Source organism: Eulemur rufifrons, chromosome 20 (assembly GCF_041146395.1).
Source record: "Eulemur rufifrons isolate Redbay chromosome 20, OSU_ERuf_1, whole genome shotgun sequence".
NCBI classification, from domain to species: Eukaryota; Metazoa; Chordata; class Mammalia; order Primates; family Lemuridae; genus Eulemur; species Eulemur rufifrons.
In genome coordinates this window covers 3,824,182-3,851,053 of record NC_091002.1, presented here as the reverse complement: position 1 = coordinate 3,851,053, position 26,872 = coordinate 3,824,182, and the positions used below count along the sequence as shown (strand labels likewise).

At 51.6% G+C, this 26,872-nt stretch overlaps 3 protein-coding genes across 4 annotated transcripts in view; 1 reads left to right on the top strand and 2 right to left on the bottom strand.

Moving 5' to 3' along the window:
• Positions 1-371: 371 nt before the first annotated feature.
• TADA2B (transcriptional adaptor 2B) lies at positions 372-14,455 on the bottom strand. The gene is made up of 2 exons (XM_069495957.1): positions 14,139-14,455; positions 372-4,307 (listed from the first exon to the last, which is right to left on the bottom strand). Exons 1-2 carry the CDS (start codon positions 14,406-14,408, stop codon positions 3,315-3,317), a joined length of 1,263 nt encoding a protein of 420 aa, XP_069352058.1. The 5' UTR covers positions 14,409-14,455; the 3' UTR covers positions 372-3,314.
• Positions 14,456-14,952: 497 nt separating this feature from the next.
• Positions 14,953-16,812, top strand: CFAP184 (cilia and flagella associated protein 184). Its single transcript, XM_069496101.1, has one exon. The coding sequence runs from the start codon at positions 15,037-15,039 to the stop codon at positions 16,729-16,731; it is 1,695 nt and encodes a 564-aa protein (XP_069352202.1). The 5' UTR covers positions 14,953-15,036; the 3' UTR covers positions 16,732-16,812.
• Positions 16,813-22,983: 6,171 nt separating this feature from the next.
• Positions 22,984-26,872, bottom strand: part of TBC1D14 (TBC1 domain family member 14) — a 121,293-nt gene continuing 117,404 nt past the window's right edge. For both annotated transcript variants that reach the window (XM_069495714.1, XM_069495715.1), the window contains one exon: positions 22,984-25,709. In XM_069495714.1, the coding sequence (XP_069351815.1) occupies positions 25,644-25,709 (66 nt within the window). In that variant the 3' untranslated portion in view covers positions 22,984-25,643. The remainder of the gene's footprint in view (positions 25,710-26,872) is intronic.

Genomic DNA, 26,872 nt, shown 5'->3' with positions numbered 1-26,872 from the left:
AAGCAGAGTGTCCTTACACACACTTAGACTGTATGGCTGTCACTCCTGGGCTGCCATCCTCAACAGTAAGTCACTATGCTGAATGCTACAGGCAACTGTAACACAATGGCATTAGTGCGGCTAAACATGGGAAAGGTATGTGAAAACATGGTATTATAATCTTACAGAACATCAGTGCATGTGGTCCATCCTTGACTGAAATGTCATTATGCAGCATGTGGCTATATTTACGTCATACTTGGTTGAGTGTCCCTAAGTCCAAAATGCTCCAATGAGCCTTTCCTTTGAGCGTCATGTTGGGGTTCAAAAAATTCAGATTTTGGAGCACTTCAGATTTTCAGATTAGGGATACTAAACCTGTCATAGGAAAACATCTTTTAATTATGTACATATTTACACTGGAAGTTAAAGATTTGTTCAGCTACATTCTAGTCAAGTCACTGGATTTAGCCTACTTGCCACATGGGTAAGTCATACGTGTGGACAGTCAAAACCAGAACCGAAAGTGCCTTACAGACCTTCAGAGGCATCTGAACACCAGCCTGGCTCCACGGAAGACTTGTCCTCCTCGGGACGTGCTGCTGCTTTCAGGGAGGGGGGCTGGCAAGAAAGCGTTTCTGCCTAACAGGAAGCAACTTTTTTTGTTGTTGGGAAAACTGGTTTGATACAGAAGTGCCACACTGGACCATGTCACGTGACAGTCCACCTGTTGTGTGCACTGGCTCACCCGGATCTGTGTGCTCTGAAAAACAGGCTCAAGGGACAAGTGGCAAGAAGCAAGCAGTGACACCATTTTGTTCTCAACTTGTTTAATATGTAAAAGGATAATAAAAATGGTAGTCAGAGTTTCAGTTTTTAATACATTCTTGGAATGTTGGCCATCCAGAGAGCATTATTTCAAATGGCTGGAGAAAATTACCCAACTTTTTTGACTCAAAGAGTTTGCTTAAATTTTAAAAAGACCTAATTCCATGGGATTATGGTGGCGAATTTATCATGAGAATCAAATATAAAAATGCAGAGGCTCTGAGCTACCAGCAGAGGTAAGCACTATTGTGACAGTGACAGCTGGAATTGACAGGCTAAGAGGCAGCCGATCATAAAAATCACCTTTCCCTTGTAACAAAGTGTTAATACTTTAACATAAATTAATTATACATTCATTATGGTGTTTTAAAACAGTCAAGCCTAAATAAATTCTTCATACCATCAAAAAGATACATACTAAAAACCTGCTTCAGCACGAAGTTTTTCATTTGACAGCTCTTGGCCTCGGCCATACACATTTATAGGGATTTTTCTGCTTCTCAAGCTTAATATAAGTCTGGCAATTGTTTTATATAAAAATAAGACTAAACTTAAAACCTCATCAAACTAGGATTCTGGTGTTAAACCAATGAATGAGACACCAGAATAACTGAAGCCAGTGGTTCTCAAGCGTGAGTCTGCATCCCGTCACCTGGAGGGCTTGTCACAGCTCTGGGCCACACCCCCAGAACTGCTGATTCCACAGACGGGGTGGGCCCGAGTGTCTGCACTTCTAACAAGTTCCTGGGGGACGCTGATGCTGCTGGGCCAGGAAGCCCGCTTTTAGAACCACTGGCCAAGACAACTGTAAAAACTTAGCACCATCTCCGTTACGTTCAGTGGTAGACAAGGTCAGCTTTCTGTCAATCATATTTGTCCTGCAAGGGACAATGTGGAGGTGGCCCTCATGAGTAATACCGCTGCTCAGTACTTTTATTGTCAAAAGAAGAGTTCTGGACTTAGCTAATAGGGAGCGCTTCTGCCAGCATGCAATGCACTTTACAACTAAAGCCATATACAATATATTTGAAATGTTTTATTTAATGCTGAAAAATTGACCCTAGGGGAGAGAAGGATGTAAAAAGAAAGGAAAAGGCACAGTAATTAAGTTGTCCTTGGAAATGATGAGGTTTGTTTTTTTCTTTCAAATAACTTCACTTTAATGTAACTTCACACCCATACATTGTGGGAGGTAAATAGTCTCTCGGTACCTACTGGAGCAGGAGAGGCAAGACAAGCTCCTGAAAGAACGGAGTGCTGGGACTGTCACTCCACAGACTCTCCTTAAAGCAGGGTCTTAGGCGGGAGAACCCTGAGCAGCCGGAAGACAAAAGACTTCCTCAAATTTCAGGAGGAAGGTACCATGTACATCCTCGAAGGCAGGCCCCAGAAAGAAACTTACAGGGCTGGGAAGAAGCCATTTCTGAGTCTGATTCAGGATGGTGAACAGAGAAGCAGCGCACAGGCTGAGGCATGGCCCAGGACGCGCTGGTCAGAACTGCCCTGGCCTGGCGACACTGAAGAAGATGCTTTGCCAGGCGAGCGTGTTCGTGATTTCAGCGAAAAGGGTACTTGCAACCGTGATGAAAATCCTGAGGAATTTAACGCCCGAACTCAGAACTCTTAGCCTTAAACTTTTTAAAACCGGTTCTTCCAAGTAAAATGCACTGCACATACCAACAGCACACTCAGCCCTGGGAAGCTGGTCTACAGGTTCTGGCAGTCCACACCCGCCCTGTCCCTACCACTAGCTTGCTTTCCCCTCACAGGGACATGGCCACACTAGGGGAGCCTGCCCTGGCGGGGTACTGCTCCTCCCAAGGGAACCAGCAGGCTCTGCCCAGATCAGAAGAGGCCAGGCTCAGTTTGGGGATCTGGGGACTGCAGGCTCAAACTGCTGCCGCCAACAGTTAAGTGGAAGGTGATCTGGTCACTGTGTTCAACCACACACTCTTCCTCATTAAATTCTATGGACACGTCATCCTGCTCTCTGGCCTCACTCTCTTCATCTGCTACACAGCGGATCTGTGCCCCACCTGCCTCCCTGTAAAGTGCCTCGTGCCCGGCGGCGCCTGGGCAGCCGGGGTCAGCTGGGGCGCGGGCTCAGAGAAGGGGAGCCTCGCGCAGCCCCGCTGAGAAGAGTTGTGTCACCGGGAAAGCGCTTTTGCTTGCAGTCCAGCGGGCAAACCATGCTCCTGCTACCCATAGCGAACAGTTTTTGTACCCAAAGGGAAGAAAGCTCACAAAATAAAAGGAAATTATCCAATCTCATAATACTCTCCAAACCGAACAGGTAAAGGCAAATCATCTTAAAGTATTACTTTTAGGATTAAGTTAAAATAGACTTATATTTCTTTCCCCCATGATCCAATATAAGATTGTTACTATTGCTGCTTTCAGAGGACCATGAAAAGAACTTGTATCTTAAAAAAAGGAACTCAATTTGTCTAAAACAGAGCAACAGCGGGGACGCCCCCAGGCCACGCTGGCTCCGGGGCGCTGCGGCCTCAGGACGCGTCCCTGGAGATCCAGCCACTCTCCGTGAGGAAATTCAAAATTCTTTTCTTTAGGACTTTGTCCAAGTAACTAGGAAGGCGACTTTTGGAGGGGATTCCCTGTCGCTTCTGGAGGTGGTCTTTAATGATAATAGTCTTCACAGTCACGTAGCGCGCGGGGCTCAAGTTTAAGGAGCTGCAGAGCACCTTCTCGCGGTCGGACAGGAGCTCGAACCCCGGCAGGTGCTCGATGGCGGCGAACTCGCCGTCCTTGCCGTCCTCCTTGCCGCGCTTGGAGCCCGCCAGGCTTTTGTTCTCCTTGCGCTTCTCGCGCTTGTGCCGCGCCGCCTCGTACTCCGCCGACTCCTCCATCTTGGTGATGCCGTTCCGCCGGTAGCGCTGCAGCTCCCGGATCTTGGCGCGGAGCATCTTTTCCTTGTGCATGTTTTCGAACAGGTCGTCGAACTCCTTACACGACATGAACTGGTAGAGCGGCCTCAGCTTCAGGCGCAGCTCCTTCTCCTCCTTCGTGATCTTGCGCTTCAGCGTCTTCTCCTTTTCCTTCTTGTCCTTCCCCAGAAAGGCTGGCACCAGGTTATAGTCGCGGGCGATGTTCTTCCGTCGCTGTCGCTCCTTCAGCTTCCGCACGTACATGTCCACGTGGGCGCGCTTGAGCTCGATCTCCACGTCGTCGTCGTCGTAGTTCACCGAGAGCCCGCTGATGAGCGTCTCGGCGTCCTGGTCATACTCAATCTCGTAGTCGTCCCGCAGCGGCATGTAGCCCAGCTGCTGCTGCTCCGCCACCGAGATGTCCAGCGGCGGCAGCGGAGTGGTGAGGCTGGGCGAGAGGGGGCCTCCGCTGGGACAGGTGTGGTCTGTCACCCGGTTGGGGATGGTGTCAGGGATGCAGGCTTTGCCCAGGTTGCCGTGGATGTACATGCTCACGTAATGTTCCATCACCTCTTGGGGAGTCCGGGAAGCGCCCACGTGAGCAGCCATATCTTCCTGTAATGACAAAGGTCAGAAGTTATTTCCAAGTCAGAGTGTCATACCCAAGTGTCACACAGATTGCAGGAACATTTTCGCAAAGGTTTACTTGGCATACTTCCTATCAACACTGTTACCCCCCTCCCAAGAGACAGTCAGTTACCCGCTCTCTCTGGAGCTGGGTTCAGGGCAGAGATGGCAACGCTGGAAGGAACCCGCCCTGATTCTGCACCTGCGAAGGTGAAGCTCCACAGAGATGCAAACCTGCCTAAGGTCCCGGGGTAAGCTGGTGGCAGAGCTGAGGCCAGAACCGCCATCTGAGCTCCAGTTCCTTCGATGGGACCAGCAGAGCTCACCTGGACTGCCATGCCGCCCGCCACAAACCCCACACCCTCAGGGCTGAGAGTCACGGACACAGGCAGACGTGGGCAGGGAATGCCTGAACCCTCCTCAGTCACAGACTAGGAAATGGACTTGCCCAAGCGTGCACGGCAAGGCCGAGTGCACAACTCAGGCCTGACTCACAGGAGGGGACCCCATCCTGCTATGCCACCTGCCTCCCAAAATGGAAAGGGTCAGGGCATGTCTTGGACACTTGTCCTGGTCGCTCCTCTCCCAGGCAGGGACTGCAGACGGCTGGCGCGCGGCTTTTCAAGGGAGAAGGCCTTCAATTCTAGTGCCTTCCGCAGTTCAGCAGCTCGCCGAGAATCTGCCACGGGCTGAAAGCATGCATCACTCCTCCAAGGGGTAACCCATAAATACGGGGTTTGTTAGTGGGAGGAAACTGTACAACTCCCTCAACCTTTTCCTTCTGCCAAGAGGCCTCTTCCTCAAAGTCAACCGCTAAAGCCACTTCAGAAAGTAACTGCCCAAAGTGCGCACTCATTCCCCCGCCACCACCTCTCTGCCGCCCAGCCCCTGAGCACCCCTCTGCCCGCCAGCGTGTGGAACCGGCGCCGCTGGAAGTCGGGTCAGCAAGACCAGCCTGCTCTCTGCAGTGCCAAAGGCCCAGCTGGGAGCCAGGGGACCAGCCAGTCCGTCCAGGCCGACGACTGACTAGGAGCCGGTCGTCGGGGCAGACAGAAACATTCTGGGCACCAGGAACAGACCCCACAGTTTGGCTTCCTCTGACACGCACGCCTGGAGCCACGCTGCTGGGACCCTTCCCACCAGTCCTGGGAGTGCCGTGGGTGTGACTCAAGGCAGTACTGAGACCTAACTGTGGGGTCTCTTTGACAATCATAAGGAGAAAAGCAAAGATTAGTGCTAAAAATACACTCTGGTCTTATGGGATGATTTTCTCTTTTAAAAACATCACCGTTAGCATCAAATCTGTTTATTTTACTTTCCCAGAAAGGATTTGGTCCAAAACAAAACACAGCCCCATGCCAAATCACAACTCCCCCAGCATCTACCACCATCTGTGTGACCCAGGCCAGTCGCTGCACGTCTCTGATCCGCACCAGCAGAGGACAGTGAAGGAGACAAGGGCAGCCCCACGCCTCCCTGGGTGTGAGAAAGCTTCTGGCTGCAGTGCAGCGCCGGGTGGCGCCAGCGCCCTCTGACGAAGCAGCCGGGCTGAGGCTGCTGGGGCTCGTCTCTCCCCATCCCACCTTAGGGCCAGAAAGGCCCAAGATCTACACCGGTGTCTGGGACAGAGACTGTAGGCCGCTTCTACCTAACAGAAAAAGTCCCTGACAGCGCCCTTTGCTAAGGGTAGAAAGCCCTGGTGAAGCACCGGTCTGTGCTTCCCCGGGCCCAGGCGGGCGGCCAGCAGCACAGCCACTCCTGCCTGTTTGCCGGTGCGTACGCTGTGGATTCAGGTGTAAGCTTCCGGGTGCTTCCAAGAGATGGGCACTGGGCTAGGTTCCTGAGCGAGGCTGGGTGTTACCTGGAGGCCCAGAGGTGTTGGGCTGCTCATCCAAGGTGACAAGGTAACTGGGCCCCTGGCCTTGGCCCTGGTCTCTCAGGCCAGTGAGACTGACAGGGAGAGGCCTGCAAGTCTTCTCACTTGCAGAGATTTTTCTTTTAGTGTCCTTACTTGGCAAATTTTCAAGTCAGCAACTCTGTCAGCCTCCAAAATACTTTTTTCAGTTTGACTGGTCTTGAACTCGGCAAGTCTGGGAAGCACCGCTCGGTCAGCTCGGCCCCGCTCCGTCAGCTCGGCCCCGCTCCTTGGCGGCCCGTCACAGGATGCGGGCTGTGTCCTGCCGAAGCGCCTTCTCTCCACGTGCACAGCGCCCGGGGAGGCGGCGGGGCCCAGGCCCGCACGGTCTGCGCCCATCGTGTTCGCTGTTCCAGGTACTCACACCGTTAGCCCCACTCCCACACCCCGAGTTTACCCCTCAAGACCAGCTCACCTTCAATAAGCCCCGGGGCAAGTTCACACTCCGGCCAGACCACTCGCCCTCCTTGCAGCTTCCGCTGCTTCCTGATCTCCCATCCCTCCTCTTACAGGTTTCGTTGGGATAAAATTAAAGTAAAAACAGTAAGAGGCAAGTGTGTTGACACCCCTCATCTCACCAAGTCCTCAAGACACTTCCCACCTGGGAGCAGGGTTATTACTACCCACATTTTGCAGATAAGGAGACTAAACCTCAGGGTGGGCGACCACCAAGGGCACAGGCCAGTGAGCGCTGAGCCCTGCGGATCCCAGGCAGGCTGGCCTGGAGCTCGCGCCATCATCTCGTGCCTGTGGTGGTCCCTCACAATGCAGCGCACACCGCCAGGTCCCCACAACGACACGCTTCCTGGTGCTGTGATAAAAGGCAGAGTACATGGACCGCTGGGCCTCGGCTCTTTCTGCACCAAGCACGTTGGGGAGCGCCTGGCTCAGGCCGCCCCACCCCCTGGGACACAGGGTGAAATGCAGGCCCTCTGAGCAGCCAGCCCCGGGCAAAGGCTGCCAGATCCCAGGCTCCCTGGAGGCTCCCTGCTGCCCTGGGCCCTCTACTGTCCCTCGTCACCCAGTGACAGGGCAGCCAAGGATCAGGCACACCCAGCTGGGTTGTCCCTTCGGCGGTTTGGGCTGGCTCTGGGGGCCCAGCCCCAGCTCCTTCTTCAAGTGAAGGAGCCTCGAAGGGACAGGAGCAGAAGGGCCACAAGGAACAGAGCGAGGTAGTGGATGGCTCCTATGCCCCTGTCGTCCCCTCCCCAGAAATCAGGGTCTGTGCTCAGGATCGCAGCTCCCATTGGCTCCGTGTCTCCTGATATGTCACCTACGAAGCCACTCCATAGGAACATGCAGACCGGGGAGGACCCCGCCACCCAGGCCGCTATCCCCTCTAGGAGCTCCTTGCGCAGCTGCTTCTCCCGCTAGCTAGCTGTGGGGACCCACACCAACAGCTGGGCCTGACAAGGCTGCCCTGGCCTCGCACTGGGTCCTGCCATCACCTCCCACAACTGAGTCACTCCGATGCCACTGCAGACACTGGTTGGCCAGGGCCACCTACAGCTGATGGCAGGACACAGCTGCCAGGCAAAGGCCGGCTTGGATGCCAACAGCCCTCTGGGGCTGGCACACTAGCTCAGGTACCGTGACACAGTGGCACCCTGGACACGGCTCTCCCCTCTTCCAGACTCATTCTGTCACCTTTAAACTCAGGTCACTGGGCTACCCTGTCCCCTCTCTCCAAACCCTCTCCCCCTTCCTGGCCCTTTCCTCCCCACCCCCACCCTGGAACTGCAGGCAGCTGCTCCAACACTCCAGCCATCAGCCTCACTCACACGCGCCACCGATGCCCGAGGTCAGGGACCCAGCACTGGCTTTGCAGCCCGTCCCTCCAGGGTGTTGGACTTTCCGGAGAAACCATTTTCCCTGGCCACTGCTCCCGGCCTTGTCACACGGGAAGCCCCGTAAGCCTCGCTCTGGGTCCCCATCCTCCTGTCTCACTCAGGGACCTCACCAGCTTGCAGAGTTGACATCAGCACTCAAGGTGACTAAAGCCAAACAAGGGCAAATCCTGTAGGATTCCACTCAGGTGAGGTTCCTAGAGTTGTCAAACTCATGGAGATAGGAGTGGAATGGTGGGTGCCAGGGGCTGGGGAGTTAGTGTCTAATGGGGACAGAGTGTCAGTTTGAGAAGATGAGAAAGTTCTAGAGATGGATGGTGATGATGGCTACACAATGTGAATATACTTAACGCCCCCAAATTGTACATTTAAAAAGGTTAAAATGGTAAATTTTTACTATTATGTTTATTTTACCACAATAAAAATGACTAAATTTTTAAAAATAACTTTAAAAACGTTAAAGGGACATGTCTTACTATTCTCCTTCAGTAGTTCTTAAAGCGGGGTCCCTGGGCCAGCAGCATCCACATTACCTGAGAAATTGTAGATATGTGAATTCTCAGGCTCCGCCCCACCTGCTGACTCGGAATGTCGCCAGGCGACTTGAGCTGATCCAGCCCTGCCCCGTGTCCGACGTGGGTGTCCCGATGCCACGCGTGCTGCGCTGCCATCTGGGAACCCGCTGCTTTCCCACCCAGGCTGCCCCCCTCCTGCCCCTCATTAACAGCGAGTCCTAAACGCTGCCGGGATGTGCAAGGCTGGGGCTGCCCGCTGCAACCAACACACGAGAGCCCCTGCGCTGGTGCGAAGGGTGGGAACCCTTCTCCTGGTTTCCAAACACACCTCACGCCCTGGGATTCTCGGTACACACGGGGTTCCCAGAGCGCACCCTCAAGGGGCAACAGGCCCAGCGTGGTCCCCGGGCGTCCCCAGGTGAACCACGCACACAGACGGTTCCAGGCACGGAGTCAGAAGACCTGGCTTCAGATTCCAGCTCTGCCCCGTTCCTGCATCACCCACGCTTGTTTCCTCGCTTGTAACAAGGGGGAGCCTCTGCCTCGGGATTGTGGGCAGGGGACGGCGAGAGAGTGGATGTCAGAGTGCTCACTCAGGGCCTGGCACCCAGCAAGCAGGTGCTCGGCCATCGCAGGATCTGAGCCAGCTTCAAAACCCCAGTTATGCCCTCACGCCTGGTGCTCAAGGCTTTAGAAATGTGAGTCCACATGCGTTTCCTCGACGACCGCACTGGGGTGTCCCCACCTCCAGTCCTCCACCCCAGGAAAGCTGGCTCCAGGCTCCGGAACATACCAGATTCCTAGACTGCAAGACTTCTCCTTTCCCCACACTCTTCCTACCTGGAGAGTGTCTCCTGTCCTTCCCTCCACAGGACATCCCAAGTCCCCCTTGTCCACACAGCACCTGCCAGGCGATACAGCCATCTTACTCGCAGCCTGTTCTCAGCAGAGGCCCGAGTCGGTGCTAGCCGAGGGAGCGAACGAGTGCAGGAACGCATGCCGCTCAAGGCAATGAGCCTTCCGAGTAGCCACTCTCATCTGAAAAGGCACAGCTCTATTCAGGACATGCCACCTGCCCGCAGTGCGAAGCCTGAGCACAGGCACACGTGCACAGGCCCCGCGGCAGACAGAGAACTTCCCGCACTTGCTCAATTCAAAACCTCGGAGCCAGCCTGAGCCTCACCTCCCTTAAAGTCCCTTGACCGCCACCTGCAGAGGAGCTCTGGTCTCCCTCATCCTGCCTCCTTAGGAACAGTCCAATTCTTTGGCAACTGATCAACCAATCTATGGCTCTTGTACCAGTTTCAAACTGTCTTAAAATATTTTACTTTTGTGTTTATGTTTGTGTCCATGAGTTCCGGCCGGGTCTCTACCTTCTAATCTCAAATCCCACACGGAACCCACCACAAATTGGCTGTCTAGAGACTCTAGAGACACCTCTGCTGATCTGACTCTGGGTCACCGTCTGCTGGCCAACTCTTCCCCATCAGAGCCAAGGTCCCTTCACCTGTCCTGTCTGCCACTTGCCACCAAACAAACATGTAAGCACACTGTGTCAGACGCTGGCAGTGTGCTGGTCCCCAAACCTTCCTGGCCTCAATGTTAACACTCCTCAGCACAACCTTCGGGCCCCACACGTTGGCCCTGAAGCAGAGTGCGATCTCAATGCCGCCAGACTTCAGCAACGACCCTCTGCCCCTTGGCCTGCTCCCACCATGAATTCCACATGTATAGTACAACGCCCAGGCCATCATTTGCCATCTGAAGTCAGAATTGAACAGGTCTCATCTTCCTTTGTGTCCCTGTCCCCAATCCCCACTCTGCCTTGTCCACACTCAACACCCCAGCCCATGAAACCTGGGCCCACCCTTGCCCCCCACACACCCCCCACACTAATCTCCGCAGAATCAGGGCAGGCCCTGCCAGCCTCTCCATACCTTCAGAGACACCAATAAGCTCCCAGCCTCTGACCCACATCACTTAATGCTCTTACACGGAGGGGTTGAGGCCCAGTCTACGGAATCAGACAGGCCTGCGTTCAACCCTGGCTCTGTCACGTGAAAAGCCACAGAATTCTGGACAAGTCACTTGGATTCTTGGAGTTGCTGTTCCTCAACTGTCAACTAAGAACCCCACGGGCTGGTGAGAAGACCCACGAGACATGTATGGAATAACCCAGCCCCAAGCTGGCACAGGCTAACTGCCTCGTAAGTGGGACACACCAGGTCTGTGCACACATCTGGGTGCACGCTCAGAAGAGGACCACACATCTCAGAGCCACAGAAAAGCCTCAGATGGAGAAAAATGAGTTCAGAGGGGTAAAGCAACTAGTCTGAAACAGCACAGCTAAAGAAATAACGGAGCCTCACCACTCGCGTGGTCTGCGGGCCAGCAACAGGAGTGTCCCTTGAGGCCTGGCCAGCAGTGCAGAAGCTCAGGCCTTGGCCTGAACGCCGCTCAGGTTCAGCAGGGAGAAGGCCCTGAAGGCAGCCAGGCCCAGCCCCCTGCTCATGTCACCCAAGCCCAGTGCCCCTCCTCTGCTGGCATTGTTTTTTAACAGCTAAGAGACATGTTGGCTGCTCTGGGTCAGAATCTGCATTTTCACAAGCTCCCCAGGAGATCTGTGTGCACATTAAAGTTTGACAAGTATTATTTTAGAAAAGAGGCCTCGGCCGGGCGCGGTGGCTCACGCCTGTAATCCTAGCACTCTGGGAGGCCGAGGCGGGTGGATTGCTCAAGGTCAGGAGTTCGAGACCAGCCTGAGCGAGACCCCGTCTCTACTAAAAATAGAAAGACATTATATGGACAACTAAAAATCTATATAGAAAAAATTAGCCGGGCATAGTGGCGCATGCCTGTAGTCCCAGCTACTTGGGAGGCTGAGGCAGTAGGATCGCTTAAGCCCAGGAGTCTGAGGTTGCTGTGAGCTAAGCTGACGCCACGGCACTCACTCTAGCCTGGGCAACAAAGTGAGACTCTGTCTCAACAAAAAAAAAAAAAAAAAAAAAAAGAAAAGAGGCCTCCCCACTTCCAGCCTAATGTTTCTTCAATATACTTGTAAGTGTTTTAGTTCCCTGGGTCTTGTGTTTTGTGTATTTCCCCAGTGCTGTAGGAAGGGACAGTAGACAGAGGGACAGTTAGGAGTGCAGGGTTTGAGTCAAACTATTCCATCCAAAGCCACTGCCTTGGGCCATAGGGGAGAGCTCATGAGATGTGCACAAAGAGCTCAGCGCAGTGCCTGGCACTCTGCAGTGCTCCTGACCACATCAGCTCCTGGCCACTGCCATGGCAGAGATAAGTGCTGATGTGGGGAAGGGAAGGGCTCTCTGAGGCGCTGATATCTAAGCAGATCAGGCCTGAACCATGATTTGGAAGGAGGGCACTCCAAGCAGAAGAAATAAAAAATGGTCATGGGAGGTAACAGATGAGACCTCACTGATCAACAGAGTGTAAGGGCCGTAGGCTGCAACGTTTAACCAAGGAGGCCTGGAAGCCACTGAAGGCTGATGTGATGAGACTTATGCTTTCAAAGATGACTCAGACGACAGTGTGTGAAATGGACAGTAGGGTTAAGGATGAAGCAGGGAGACCAATCAGGAGGCTCCAGGCATGGTCAAGACAAGATGTAAATATTAGCCTGGACTAAGGTGACAAGAAGTGGTTAGTTCTGGACAAATTGTGATGACCTAGACGTGGAAGAAGGAACCAAGGCTGGCTCTCTGTCTGCAGCCCGGGTCCTGAGTGAGGTGGTGTGAGGTCTGGGTCACACAGAGCCAGGAGATCAGGTGAGGACATGGGGAGGGGGTCTGACATGGAAGGCTGGGGCTCAGGGAAGAGCTCTGGGCCCAGGACCACGTGAACACAGCACTTTAAGCTCCCTGAGGGCAAGGAGGAAAACTACTCTTTCCTTCAAAGTCCTTTCACCATCACAGAATTTGCACAGAACACATGCTCAATGCGCATCAATAAACAGCATCGCAGGACAGAGTGGAAAGGAGTTTTTGGAGGGTGATCACAATGTAGGCGGCAATTAGGGAAGGATCTGCAAAGCAGCATCTTCTCCAAGGGGGTGGGAGAATTAAGATTCCAGGGCTTCAGAATCGGGATGCAGAATGGTCCCTAAAGGCTGGCTCACTTTAGGGAAAAAAACAAAAGCAGCACAGGTTTGGCAAAAGGGAAAGGAGGTACTGCAGGAGCTGGCAGCAGGATGGCTGCTGGTGCAGAGAAGGGAGAGGCAGGCGAGGTCAGGGCACGGGGTTGTGCCTCGCTTCCCTACTTCTTAGAATGCCTGAACAGGGGCCACGTGCGGTGGCTCACACCTGTAATCCCCAGCACCTTTCAAAGCTGAGGGGGCAGAATCGCTTGAGGCCAGGAGTTCCAGACCAGCCTGGGCAACACATTGAGACCAATTTCTACAAAAAAAATTAGCTAGGTGTGGTGGCACACGCCTGTAGATCCAGCTACTCAGGAGGCTGAGGCAGAAGGATCATTCAAGTTCAAGCTCAGTTACAGGCTGCAGTGAGCTATGATCGCACCGCTGCACTACAGCCTGGGTGACAGAGTGAAACCCCGTCTCTAAAAAAGATAATAAAATTTTAAAAAATAAAGAATGCCTGAAGATGGCTACATATCCTTGGTGTTTATGAATGGGAATACAGCTAGAGATTTTTCTCACAGGGATGAAAACTTCCTCTTCCAGAATGGAAGAAAGCTCCTAAGAGACCACCTAGAGAATAACAACCAAGTTTCTCTGTCAAGGACAGAGCCTAGCACACTCTCTTGCTACCACAGTGAATCCCGACCAGCTCTCACCCTTCCCTCTCGCAGACAGACATATCTACAGAAACCTTCTGAAGGATAAAGAGAGCAAGACCCAGGATCAATGCCTCCTAGACCAGGCTCCTTTGTTCATTATTTACTGACCACTCACCATACAATGTCCTGGGTGTTGTGGGGACCCAAGGATAAACAAGACACAGTGGCTACCCACAAAAAACTTGTGTCTGCACTGGCAGACCACACAGGGCACACGCAGACAACCACAGAAAGCAAACAGGTCCCCAGCAGAAAATAAGTGCCCCAGAGATCTTGAGCCAAGCCGCAGGGTGCCTGTGAGGCTGGCCAGCCTTCACCACCACTGTGCTCCGGGCAAAACCGACTCTTTCCTCGGTGCTCCCACGGCTTTCGGGGAAGTCTGTTGGTCTGCCTGTCTCCACGAACTCAGGTGAGACACCGGGTCCTGCCCAAAGTGTGCACTCAGGACACAACTATGGAAGGTGTTCCTCAAGGTTAGGGAAAGGGCTCTGCTGTCAGATGGCACAGTTCAAACCCCTGCTTTGCTCCCGTCACTGAACCTCTCTGAGCGTGGGTGCCGACTATAAATTGGGAAGGCCCTGCCTCTGGGGCCTCCTGGGGCGTGGATCGAACTAGCAAGTCAAGTGCTGCTTGTGTACTTTACTAAGCGAGGGTGACAGAGCTTTCCTCCGCGTCCCAGGGCACGGGCGGTCTGCCGGGCCCGGCTCCCGTCCGCGCCGCCGCTCACCCAGTTTCCGAAGCCGAACTGCTCGATGGCGTCCAGCAGCAGCTGCTCCTCGCGGCTGGTCCAGCCGCCCTCGGCCTCGGGCCCCCAGAGCGTGAAGCGCCCGCCGTCCACCAGCTGATAGCCGTGGTAGCGGCGGTGGTGGCCGATCTCGGCGCCGGCCGAGAAGCACTCGGGGCAGAGCTCGATGTCCTGGCACTCGGTGCAACGGAAGCGCAGCGGGCTCACCTCGGCCAGGCAGTACACGCAGTACTTCTTACCGAGCTCCGCCATCTTCCCCCGCTCGCCGCCCGCCGCCCGGCCCGCCGCCGCCGCGCCCCCGGCCGTCAGCGCCCCGCCGCCTGCAGGGCCCGCCGCCGCCGCGCACGAGCAACCGCCGCACGCTGCCGCGGCCGCCGCCACCGCGGCCCCGGCCCAGGCGCCGCCGGAGCCAGCCAGCCGGGCCGCGTCCCGCCTCAGCACGCAGGCGCCATCCGGCCCGGCCCGGCCGCCGCCGCCGCCGCCGCCGCCGTCGCCCCGCCGCATCGCGCAGGCGCCCGCGCGCGCCACCGCGCGGACGCCCGGCCCGCCACTCTGCGCCTGCGCGCCCCCGCCCCGGCCGCTGCGGCCTTTCCCAGAGCATCCCGACGCCCCGCCCCAGGCCTGGCGGTGCGAAGTGGGCGGGCAGGAAGTCTGGCTGGCGCGCCACGCCTCTCGCGGGGAGAGCCCTAGCTCGCTTCCAATCAATCCCGCCCGTCGCTCAGTAGCGGCTTCCCATTGGTCGGCTGTGGCCAGGGGCGGGGACTAGGGGCAAGGCATCGGCCTAAGGCCTGGCCAATCGGCGGGCCCACCGCGTGCGCCCTTGGTTGCCCCGGGAAACCTAACAGCCTGCTGCTGGGGTCCGCTGCCCTGGCTGTGGGAGATGTACAGCCCCTCGGAGCGCACTAGGGACCCGGAGGGAGAAGGCGAAGATGTGGAAAGCCTGGCCTTGCGGTCGTCCGAGATCAAGACCAAATCTGGCCTCCAGGACCCCGCCGAACCCGTGGAGCCTGATCCAGAGCCAGAGCCGGAGCCGCAGCCCGAAGCGGAGGCAGAGGCGGAGGAGGAGGTAGAGGCTTTGCGGGGAGGCGCCGCCGCGGACGAGCAGGCCGAGACTCCGGCAGGGCCAGCAGACACCGAGGCTGAGGGTGAGGAGGGGCCTGGAGAGCCGGGGTGGCCGGCCGAGCCCGAGGCCGCGGCTGAGGAGCCAGCCAAGCCGGGATCCGAAGCCGTGCCCGAGGAACCAGAGAAGGAAGAGGAGGAGGAGGAAGAGAAGAACTGGGAGGAGGAGGAGGAGGCGGCGGCGGTGGGCGGAAAGAAGGAAGCCGAGTCTCAAGCCTCCCTGCAGCCGACCACGACCGGTGGAGTAGAGGCTGCACCAGCCCGGGAGGAGGCCGAGGAAGAGAGGCAGGAGGAAGAGGAGGAGGAGGAAAAAGAGGAGCAGAAAAAGAGTGAGGAAAGAGAAGGGAAGGGTGGGGAAGGCCGCCCGGCGAAAAGTGAGAAGGAGGGGACGTACCTGTACGGAGACGATGAGGACTACGAGTGGTCAGAGGAGGTCCAGAAGCTGCAGGAGCAACAGCTGCGCAGCGAGCTCCTGGAGCAGTACCGCTCCCTGCTGGTGGAGCGGAACCGCTGCCAGCGCTACAACGTGTGCCTGCAGCACAAGATCTGCGAGGCGCTGCGCAAGAAGAAGGGCCTGGAAGCCGCCGAGGTGCCTGACAAGGGCCCGGAGACCGAGGCCCCCGAGAAGGAGCAGGTGTACCTACGCTATCTGGCCATGCTGGAGGAGCTGAAGAAGCAACAGGCAGACGACCTACAGTGGTACCATCAGGAGCTGGCCCAGCTGAAGAAGCAGGGCCAGGAGAAGCTCGCCAGGGTGGAGAAGGAGTGGCGAGGCTTCCAGGCACTGAAGAAGCAGGTGGTGATGCAGGCCATGGGGAGCTGTCGGATGCGGGGCGGGCGCCAGGCCGCTCTGCGGGAAGTGGAGGCGATCCAGGCGTTGGAGGATAAAAAGGTGAAGGAGATGAGCGCTGTACGGCTGGAGAATGTGCAACTGAAGCAGAGCCTGGCGCACTTTGAAACCAGGATGAGGGCCCAGGAGGACTTGACCGAGGGTGTGCTCCTCATTGACTGTGAACAGCTTAAGATTGAGAACCAGACCTTAAATGAGAAAGTTGAGGAACGAAATGAGGAACTTTTAAAACTGCGTAACAAAGTGACCAACAATGTGCAAATGATAACCCATGTGAAGGAGAAGCTGCACTTTATGGATATGGAGAATGCACGCAAAAAGGAACAGCTTTTGGAAATTGAGGCTCAGGTAGCCCTAGGAAGAGACATCTTGACCAAGACGAAGCAAGCGCGAGACAGCCTGCGGGTTGACAACATCAAGCTGGATCAGAAGTGTGGGCTTCTGGGCAAGGAATCACTGCTTCGGGATTTGGAAGAAAAGGTGGAAAAGACGGAACTGCTCAAGCAGCGCCTGGAATCCCTGAAGCGCCATCACGCTGGGCTCACTTTGTCCTGCAGAGGCCTGAGGCAGAAGATCAGGGAAGCCAAAGCCTTTCTCCCCTCTTGATACGATTGATGAGAAGAGTATGCAAAACATTTTCACTCTCGGCATATCATATGTCCTTCAACTTTTATTTTCCATTTTGTGCCATTCTTTATTAAGCCTGTGATATTTGGGATAGAAATATATTTTATATTTATCTCATAATTTTTCAGCTTCCAAATTAGTGCTGAGCACAAAATTGGGTCAGCAGTTAGTTTTATATGGGATTAAGCAAAATAGGTCCAGAGGAACAAACAACAGGGTTGATTTCATGTAACTGACTTCTCATGAAAAGCTGTTGGAAGTATTTTTATATCTGAGCAATTCCATAATTTCAATGACAGAACTAAGGAGTACTGTTCCTTTTCCATAAGTTAGGAGGGTTTAAAAGTTCAAGGAGGGTGGGTAGGAGGGGTACATTTGGGCAGGGTACAAAAATATTCTTGTCCATTAAGATAATTATTAAACTCTATTTGGATTTATTAAACTGTGTAGTCCTGAATTACTGTCACAATTAGAAGCACACTAATTCTCTTAATCTTAACCTGAAATTGTTTTATATGTAACTAACACTGGCTTCTGGGATAATAAATAACATCCAGGAAACAGGAGAAATGATAAACAGGAAAAGGAACTAATGTTCCTTCATCTTTCCTTTCAGTGAAAGGAAGCTCAGGCTACTGACCATTAATATTTGTTTCTGCCTCAATGACAGTCTTCAATTCCTATTAAATGTTTCCTTAGATCTTCTCAATAAATGCATTGATTTGTACCCCAAAACTGAAATTTTGCTTTCCAGTGAAAACAAGATGACAACTGTACTGTTTTGCCAGGTGCAAAATCTATGGAATGGTGGCTGCTGGCAGCCTAGAGAACATAGCGTTCTGTTTTAGCTGGATATTTTTGGACCTCAACAATAGGACCCTTATTATGCATAAGAGTTCACTTTGCATCAAATATTAAAATGCTATTATTTCTTGTGTTACTGTAAAAAATAATTGATAGGTCTATCTCCTTAACGCAGTATCAGTGATTACCTTGGAGCTAGGGACTTGGTTTCATTTCTTAGGTTGAATTTTGAGATGTGCAGATTTGGGATGCAAAGTATTCTCCCACTCCTAAACTTAAGTGGATCATTAGAAAGATGATATATTTTTTGGTGCTAGATACCTCTAAAGAATGGTAGAAACCCCACTCTGGGCAGGTGGGCAGGTGACTCCATTGGCTGTGAGAATCTTTTGATGACATGATTTTGTTTTTGAAAGTATGTTCGGCCGGGCGCAGTGGCTCACGCCTGTAATCCTAGCACTCTGGGAGGCCGAGGCGGGTGGATCGCTCGAGGTCAGGAGTTCAAGACCAGCCTGAGCAAGAGTGAGACCCCGTCTCTACTAAAAATAGAAAGAAATTATATGGACAACTAAAATATATATATACAAAAAATTAGCCGGGCATGGTGGTGCATGCCTGTAGTCCCAGCTACTCGGGAGGCTGAGGCAGTAGGATCGCCTGAGCCCAGGAGTTTGAGGTTGCTGTGAGCTAGGCTGAAGCCACGGCACTTACTCTAGCCTGGGCAACAGAGTGAGACTCTGTCTCAAAAAAAAAAAAAAAAAGAAAGTATGTTCCCTTGGAAGCCAATGAAGGTTGAATAAAATTCCTTTTCTAACTTCCATGGCTTGAATACACTTTTTAATATCAAACCACACAAATGTAATAATGAGAGGAGTAAAGGAAAAAGCTTTGACTTCTGGCTTCCATTCTCCTCCTTACTCTCTACAGTTTTAGTCTTTCCTCCACCCTATTCATCAAGTGAAGCAGTAAATCACCGGCAAATAGAACTTGGTTTTCTTTGTATCGAAAACTAAAAGCAGAACAGGCCCACTGGGTTCTTCTGTGGCTGGGGAGGCTTCAAAGTGAACTTGGCAGTGATGCTCAGTGTCTTGACCAGCAAGCCGCTCTCGTTACAATGGCATCCTTAATCTCTATGGTTCGCTGGGGAGAACAGGTATTTTCAGCTGATTTTTACCCATCAGCAATTACCTACATCCAACCAAACACTCCTCACCAGCCTTGAACCCAGTAACAAGTAGAACTCTCAGAGCAAATCTGTCCTAAGTAAATGATTTTATAGTAAGTTACCAATGTTCTCTCAAATTATAGTACCTTACACTAGAGATGTTATGATTAATTAGAAGCCAAGCTTCTGTTGATTATCTCCTACCATGGTTCTAATTACAGGAGAGCACTAAATCATGAAATAGCAACACATTCACAAATTGTTTCTTAAGATATATTACTTTGGAGGAAGAACCACACAGACCCTAAAGCATTATCTGTCCCCAAAGTCTTATTGAAGTGCTCCAATTTGTGCCCCCACAGAAACCTGTGTTCAGCCCCATCCAGCCTTTGATCGACTGCTTAGGGACTGTTATCTGCATTAGTAATCTGTACCCCATGAGACAAAGTCCCTGGACGGCAAAGACTGTTGGTTCGTAATCTTCCCTGATAGCCAGCACAGTGCCTGGCACATAAATGGTACTCAGTAAATTTGTTGGATTAATACATTAATATAGTGCCAGTCCCATTCATTTTCTGAAAATAAGTGTCACTTGAATGCCTGTTATGTGTCAAGCACTAAGTCCTATGTTGGATTCAAAAATAATTATAGGCAGAAAGAGGGTCTCTCAAGAAGTCAAACCAATTAGGGGAAACACCAGGAAGAAGGGCTTGTAGTCAAATTTGGAGACCACCACAGGTGGAGAGCACTGTTAAATCCAGCAGGGATCAGCCCCAGAGATGCCAGCCACTGAACTGGAAACCTCTAAGACTAAGATGACTTGTGAGCACAAAAAGCAAAAGCTGCCTTTTCATCTCCTTGTCAGAAAGTACAGGGCCCCGAAAATGTTGATACTGAATACATTTTGAATGAGATGTTACATGAAATTAGACCTTTTTAAAGAAAAGTTGGTATGCATTGAAAATCTCTGTCAGTATTACAGGAGGGTTTTTGTTTCTTAGCAGCAAGAGCCGGAGTAAATCGAGCACCTCATAGACAGAGCCCAAGGCATCCGAAAAAGAAACTTTTTCATTGGCAAATGAAAATCACTTTTGGTGACTTACCACATTTGAGATTTTAAAATTATGTAAGTGGAAATTATGCTTTCTTTCTTTATGAGTTTGTTGGCAGCCATTAATTTACATTTTTGACATTGGTATGAGGTACCTGTCCATGCAATAATACCAGAGTTAATGCACCCCAATTCAGTGCTTTTCACGTTTCAAACTTTCGGGCAGTCTTAATACCACAGTGAAGAATCCCACAAATGCTAGGAACGGAAAGCACTGCAGGGACCATGTCAGCCACGCACGAACTACATGTCTCCCACTTCCAGTGTAATGCTCCTTTCACAGGATCAGCTAGTTTTTCTTTAAATCAAGGATTAAATCTGTACAAACCTTAATGCATAAAATTACACCCTAATTTTTCAATTGATGAAGTCTCCTAACATTTCACCCAAAGGATGGTGAATAAAAATGACCCTGGGGAAAGACACAGCCTACTGCTAAGACTTTGGCATCAGCCGGAGCTGCGTTCGGCTCTCTTCTGACTGCGACCTGGGACAAATCACTTCATCTTTCTAAGCCTCAGTGTACTCATTTTTAAAATGGGAACAATTTTTTTATAGGAAAAAAATCAGACTATGAAAACAGTGTATCTTCTCCGGACAGTAAAATTGAGAAATATTTACTGTGCTTTTTTTTTTTAATTTCTAAGTTCAACAATGTGAGATACTAAACATTCACATATCAAGGGCATGAGTCTAGCAACCTATAGCAATGTTTCTGGGTTTTTTTAATGATACAATTAGTTCAGCATCTTATTTTTATTTAATCTTCACAGGCCAGTGAATAGGTGCTGGGTGCCCTTTCTAAAGTTGGTTACAGAAAAGGTAAATGAGGTTTAGAGAATTCAAGAAAATCCTCAACGGTCTCAGAGCTCCTAAATGGCAATCGTTGGCTACAAGATTTAACTCCAGGGCCCTGTTCTTAACCTCTAACCAAAACGCACCTTAAACTTGGGTTTATTTTTCATGGCAGCAGTTTCTACCAGGAGCTCCAGAACAGGGGCCAGAAGCTGAAGGAACAATGTTTAAGACAAACTTTGTGAGACTCTGGACACCATACTGATGCTTTCAAGTCCATGAGTAACCCATTTTAATGTTTAGGGAGAAGGCCCTTCCCCTCACTCCACACAGAACCCCACATGGGCTGCCTTGCTGCTCAGCCACGCCAGGTGCTGGGCTGCGTGCTGTCACGAATCACCTCATTTACTCTCCACAGCAGCTCCGTGGAAGAGACACTTACTGTCCCCATTTCAAATATGTGACACAGAGCAGTGATTTGCTTAGGCTCCTACAGCAAGTTAGTGGCAGTGCTAGGGCTCAGACTCAGGCCTGGTGACCTCCTCAAGCCCTTGCTCAGAAATGCCCTCTTGAGGGGACACATTTGCTCTGGGGCCTCTGGGAGCTCCTCTAGGTCTGGCTGCAACTCCAGGGGCAGGGTCTGGGGTGAGGCCTGGATTCACTTCTTTATCTGAGCACCTCCTGTGTGCAAGTCCCACACCTGCTGAGGAAGAGCTGGAGCTAAGCGGACAGCGGCTCCATGGGACAGGCACAAAGAGTGGTGGCAGAACCTGTGGAACGTTTGCCCAAGAGATGGTACAGATGCATTGTATATGCAAACATGGAAAGAGTCAAGACTGGTTCCCTGAGTGTTCTAGACTGGGGAAGTGGCAATGACAGTTCAAGAACCACCTGAGGTGTGGACTCTACCAGGAAGGCACAAAGCATTAATGGCACCCTGCACCAACACAGTGTGGGGACACCCAGGTGGACTTTGAGATGAGCTGTTAGTCACCAGGTGGATGAGGGGAAGGGCCTGGCCATCAAAGGGAAGCCTTAGAGCCGAGGGCCAGTGGAGGAACTTGTGGGGTTCCCAGGGAAATCAGTGGGGCTGCTTTGCATGGTACCAAACATGTAGTCAAATATATGCTGATGTTATTCATGCCCTTGCCTGCCTACCCAGGGACTTGGCCATGACTCAAAGTGCCCAGATATCCCTTAGAGGCCCAGAGCACTATCTAGCTCATATCCTGCTCTGGGCTCTTCTGTGAGCATCACCTGCCATCCTTGCAGCCCACTGGCTCTGGAAGAACACTCCTTCCCTCAACAGGACCACACCACGGCTGTCTCCCAGGACTAACTGCCAAAGCCTTATTTCCCAGGATACTTGAGCGCTTGTAGCCTGTCCTCTCACCCTACAGCCTGCGGGAAAAGAGAAGAAGTAAGTAACAATGGCCTCAAGAGGGAAGGCAGGTACTGTTTCTGAGCATCCTGCTGGGAGCCAAGGCATGAGTAAGAATACCTGTCTCATAGGGAAGAGGGCAGGGAAGCCAGCAACTGCAGTAGAATGGAAAGTTCCATGGCATAGTCCTCAGAGGCCTGGAGGAGACAGAGGAGTAGCTGCCTCCGCTCAGGTGAGAGTCCTGGAGGACAAGGAAAGATTCTCCTGGTGGACAAGAGGAAAAAGAGAAAGCCACCCCAAGGGCTCTGAACCCTTCAATTTAGACTTGGACATGCTCTCCTGTCTGAACCTCCTGGCTGAGTGAGCAGGGATGCCCACCACCCACACCCATGAGCACTCGCTCTGCCTGGATCTAAGTGACCTCATGATCCTCCACCCTCTCTACCAGCCTTGTGAGGCAGCATTACTGACCTGTACCTTGCAGGGATGAGCCCGTGTCACCCTGCTGACTGCTGGGAGACAGAGCTGTCAGTACCTGGTTCACGGGCTTCTGAGGAGGTTTCTAAAGGAATGTGAAGAGCCCTTGGTGCAGTGACTGGCACAGGGCAAGCACCAACTGCACGCTAGGAGGAGTGTGGCAGGCTCAGGAGTGTGAGTGGTAGGCATGGCAGACACTGAGGCAGGGCCAGGCTGAAGAGGGGGCGTGGCAAGGTTGGGGCTCCACTCCAGTCTGGGAGGGGCGCACTCAACTCTTGAACCCCTGGACTAAACTACCATGACTGCGCCATCTTTTTGTTTAACAGGCCTAATAAGGGGATTTACAAATATTCAAACAGCAAAACGCTCAAAGTCAAATTTTTACCATGCTTCCAAGTGAGAATTCTAACTTTAAATCAAACTACAGTAAACATAAGTAACAATTTTACATGACTTTTATTTAATAAAACCACATATTTACAATTCAAAAAAGTCCTACTTTGATACACTCCACTAAATAAAAGGTTAACTGTACAAGCAATTAAAACATGATATGTAGCAAGTGTTATCAGAAGTTTTCAGCAAACTATTTAAAATAGTTGAAAACTGAACAGTAAAAAGTACCTTGTGAATGAACAGCATTTCTAAATAAGATCTCAGTGACTGGGGGGAGATGCAGTGCTCACTCTAGCACGCAAACTGCAAAACGTCCCGGACCTGAAGTCTCAGATTCCAAAAGCCAAGGGCATGTGAAGTGGAATGTGCAGACTTCCCAAGGGGCAGCATGGCAGCGTCTGTTTCCAGTTTACCTGAACAATGACACAGACAGACTCCTCCACACCCCACAGCAGCCTTTGTGGAAAGGGACTAAATGACCCTGGATGGGGACTTGGAACTTTCTGGCCTCTGAAGAGGACGCACTGAACTAGCAAGACCTCATGTGATCCCCGAACAGGTCATGAAAACCTCTTCTGAACTCCAGATATGGTGAGCGTTCCAGATTGGCATAGAATCCTGTTTAAGGACTTAATGCATATGTGGTGCTATCCAAAGAGCTTTATGTCAAACTGCTTGACGAGAAATGTTAAGAGCTGAATTTTGAATACACATGAAGTTTCACAACTGCGTTCGGAACAAGCTACACAAAGCCCCTTGTTGCATCACTTTTTGTATGACTTAAGGAACATCTTTATGTACAGTAAGAAAATATATACATCTTTAAAGAACAAAACGCCCACATCATGGAACAAAAATAAGTACATCTGTGAGGAACGACAGTGTGCAGGGCTCAGTCTGGGTTACATTCAGCATCTTGATGTCAGAAAATGGCTAGGTCTGGAGGCTGCCAAGACCTCCAGTGAAGACAGAACGCCTCCTCCAAGAGGAGAGGCAAGTCAGCATTTAAAGGCTGAGGCAGAAAGTGGTATCCATGATGCTCTGCAACCTCCCTGGAGATTCAGTTAAGAACATAAGGGGAAGAAAGTAGATTCCAGGACAAATGGCACATGGTACAGAGTTGGGATGGAAGGCATGGGAATGACCACTGGCTCGGCAACTTGCTATTGCACCTAGAAGGATCATTAGCGGTATGGCAGACATAGAAAATCTAGAAAAATAATGCCACTGTTAGGCTTTATTCCCCCAGCTCCCACCCCAGTCTCCTGTTGCATGGGAGCCAAAGAGTCCTCAAAATCAGAAACAAGATCAACCACGGGGGTACTCCCTGGGGGTGGGAAGTATGGCTGAGAAGGGCCGTAGAGTGCAGACCACACCGAGGCACTCATGCACAGCTAACCGTGCCTGTGAACCTGGTCTGCCAAGCACTCCCAAAGACCAATGGGTTACCATGTAGGAACCTGCCTCCACAGATACTGGCCTGTCATTTGGGCTATTCTGTGCAAAAACTGTTCATTTCTGTGAATTTGGATATCCAAAGTTCTTATACAAAGCTCTCAAAATTAGTCAAGGAAAAGCTAGAACATTTGCCAATGACCTTGGGAAAATCAGCTCAAATGAGGAAGTGCTGATGGTCCAGCTATTGAGCATTGTGACAAAACTGTTTGGGCTGTTAGATGTGTGCTGCTCACTCCTCCATCCCTACAACGGGTTAGGAAGCACGTATTCTAAAGCCAAATGCATGAGGAGGGACTCACTGGCACTTAGGACTGATCCAGCTGTCCAGGGGACAAAGGCAAAGAAGAACATTCTGTTAGAGCAAGGGAACAACCTCCCAGCACCATGCTGTTTCCACAGGCTGCACCGCTATACTGCGACCTCCATAAAAACAGGTAGGGTGGAAGAGGGGCAAGTTTCAACTTTCTCTTTCCCCACACTTTTACTTAAAAGGGGGCCGTTTCCATGCTATTTTCCATCAATTCTTAAACCTGTCTCTACTGCCACAGGCCTTTGCAAATCACTCCTCCTGCTCGAACTCTCCACCCTCGCTCAGCAGATGCAGGGAGTGATCTTTCAGAGAGCAGGTTCCCACTGGAACCTAATTGTGTATTTGCAGCCTTCATGCTGTAATTGTGTCAAGGCAACATGGTAAAATGCCAAACCACAGGTTGGGTTGATTCCCAGGGAGCCCATGAGCACTCAGTGCCTATCCTCAGAGAGCCCGTTTTCCTTTAATGCTATCTTTGGTAGGTGGGTTTTAAGAACATGACCTCCAGCTCTGGAAAGATTATCTTAATAACTCAATCAGCAATCCCTTTCATATCTAAAATATGTAAATATGAGCCAATAACATCTCTGAGGTCTCCCAAATAACATTTCTCATGCATCTTGGCTAAGAAAGATTGTAATGTATTTTCCAGTAGTTGACATAAAAGCATTACAATTTAACTTTTGCTGAAATAAAGGAGGGGAGGAAGTTAGCCACTGCCTTATATTTAAACCATGCAGAAAACGCAGTGCTTGGCCATGGCCAACACCAGGGCATCGTTCCACTGAGCTTCTTAAGGCTAAGCCTTGGTTTAATTCTTTAGAAGTTTTTTCTGTTTGTCTGTTTGTTTTAAGGCCAACTCCAGTGTTTCCAGTGTTACGAATCAAACATGAAAAGAGGCCCTGTTCTCAGCTGCCAGGGTGTCTCAGTCTGAAACAACACAGGTGCCGCTGGAGCGCTGCTTTAGTGCTGAGTGCGAGTCACATCTGCAGCCTCAGTGTCTGAGGGATGGGCTCCCTTTCTCCATTTCCCGGCTGTCTTTCTGCAAAGCAGTCAGTACCTAGGAATCACAGGGAAGACGTCTGAGGTTAGTCTCCAACACACACTGACCCTGGAGCTCCTGCCAGGAACAGTACAGAGGAATAGCAGCAGCCTCCAAACTGGGCTCTCCAGCTCCCCACTACTGCCAATTCTCTGCTCTCTGGGCCGCTTCCGCCCCTGCCTCCAGAGGGACCTTTCCGACATGCACACCTGACCAGCCCATCTCTGGGCTAGTGTCCAAACAGTCTTGGAGCCATGTTGAAGCAGGGCTATAGGGCTTGTCTCTTTCTACAGTCTGGCTCCAGCCCCAGCACTGGCCACCATGGAAGTCCAGGCCTCCATGCCAGCACACTGACAAGCCCTGGGCTGGCCCCACTGCTTGGAGGCCCTGTCCCTTCTTCCCCAGGAGCTGCTGCCTCTGAAAGCTCTTCCCATCTGCCTTCCCTAGCTTTTCCAGTCTGCTCCCTCCTCTGTGTTCTCACAGCTCAGGTCAACACCTTTACTTTTAAAAATATTCCACTCCATTGGGAATGCTTAACAACTGTAGTGACAGTAATGCGCTCCATTTCTCGCATGCCCACTCCCTGCCAAGCAGAGCACTCCACCAGCGCTTCAGGCACAGTGCCTGCTTAATCTACTCAACAGTCTTAGGAAGGTTAATGCCCCATTATAAGGGACCTAAACAACAGAAATGCCTTGCTCAAAGTCAAACAGCTCATAAGGTTTCAAACCCAGATCTGTATGATTTCAAAACCAAGGGAAGGCGGGGTACAATGGCTCACGCCTGTCATCCTAGCACTTTGGGAGGCTGAGGCTTGAGGATTGCTTGAGGCCAGGAGTTCGAGACCAGTCTGAGCAAGAGCAAGATCCCATCTCTACAAAGTAGAAAAATTAGCTGGGCATGGGACCATGTACCTGTAGTTCCAGCTACTCAGGAAGCTGAGGCAGGACGACTGCTCAAGCCCAGGAGTTTGAGATTGCAGTGAGCTATGATGACACCACTGTACTCTAGCCTGCACTACAGGGCAAGACGCTATCTCAAAAAAAAAAAAAGAAGAAGATGATGATGATTAGGTAGCACAGTGCTTATCTGCCTGGAGCCAGGCACTATGCCACTTTGAATCACAAACTACAAGGGGTAAATCCGAAACGTTTTATGGAGGTTTCAAATAAGTTGCAGAA

Excerpts from the sequence above, each read along its gene's own strand:
- CFAP184 (XM_069496101.1), top strand. The coding sequence starts at position 15,037 with ATGTACAGCCCCTCGGAGCGCACTAGGGACCCGGAGGGAGAAGGCGAA.
- TADA2B (XM_069495957.1), bottom strand. The coding sequence starts at position 14,408 with ATGGCGGAGCTCGGTAAGAAGTACTGCGTGTACTGCCTGGCCGAGGTG. Across the intron at positions 4,308-14,138 it reads AGTTCGGCTTCGGAAACTGG|GAAGATATGGCTGCTCACGT; the intron begins GTGAGCGGCGGC and ends TTGTCATTACAG.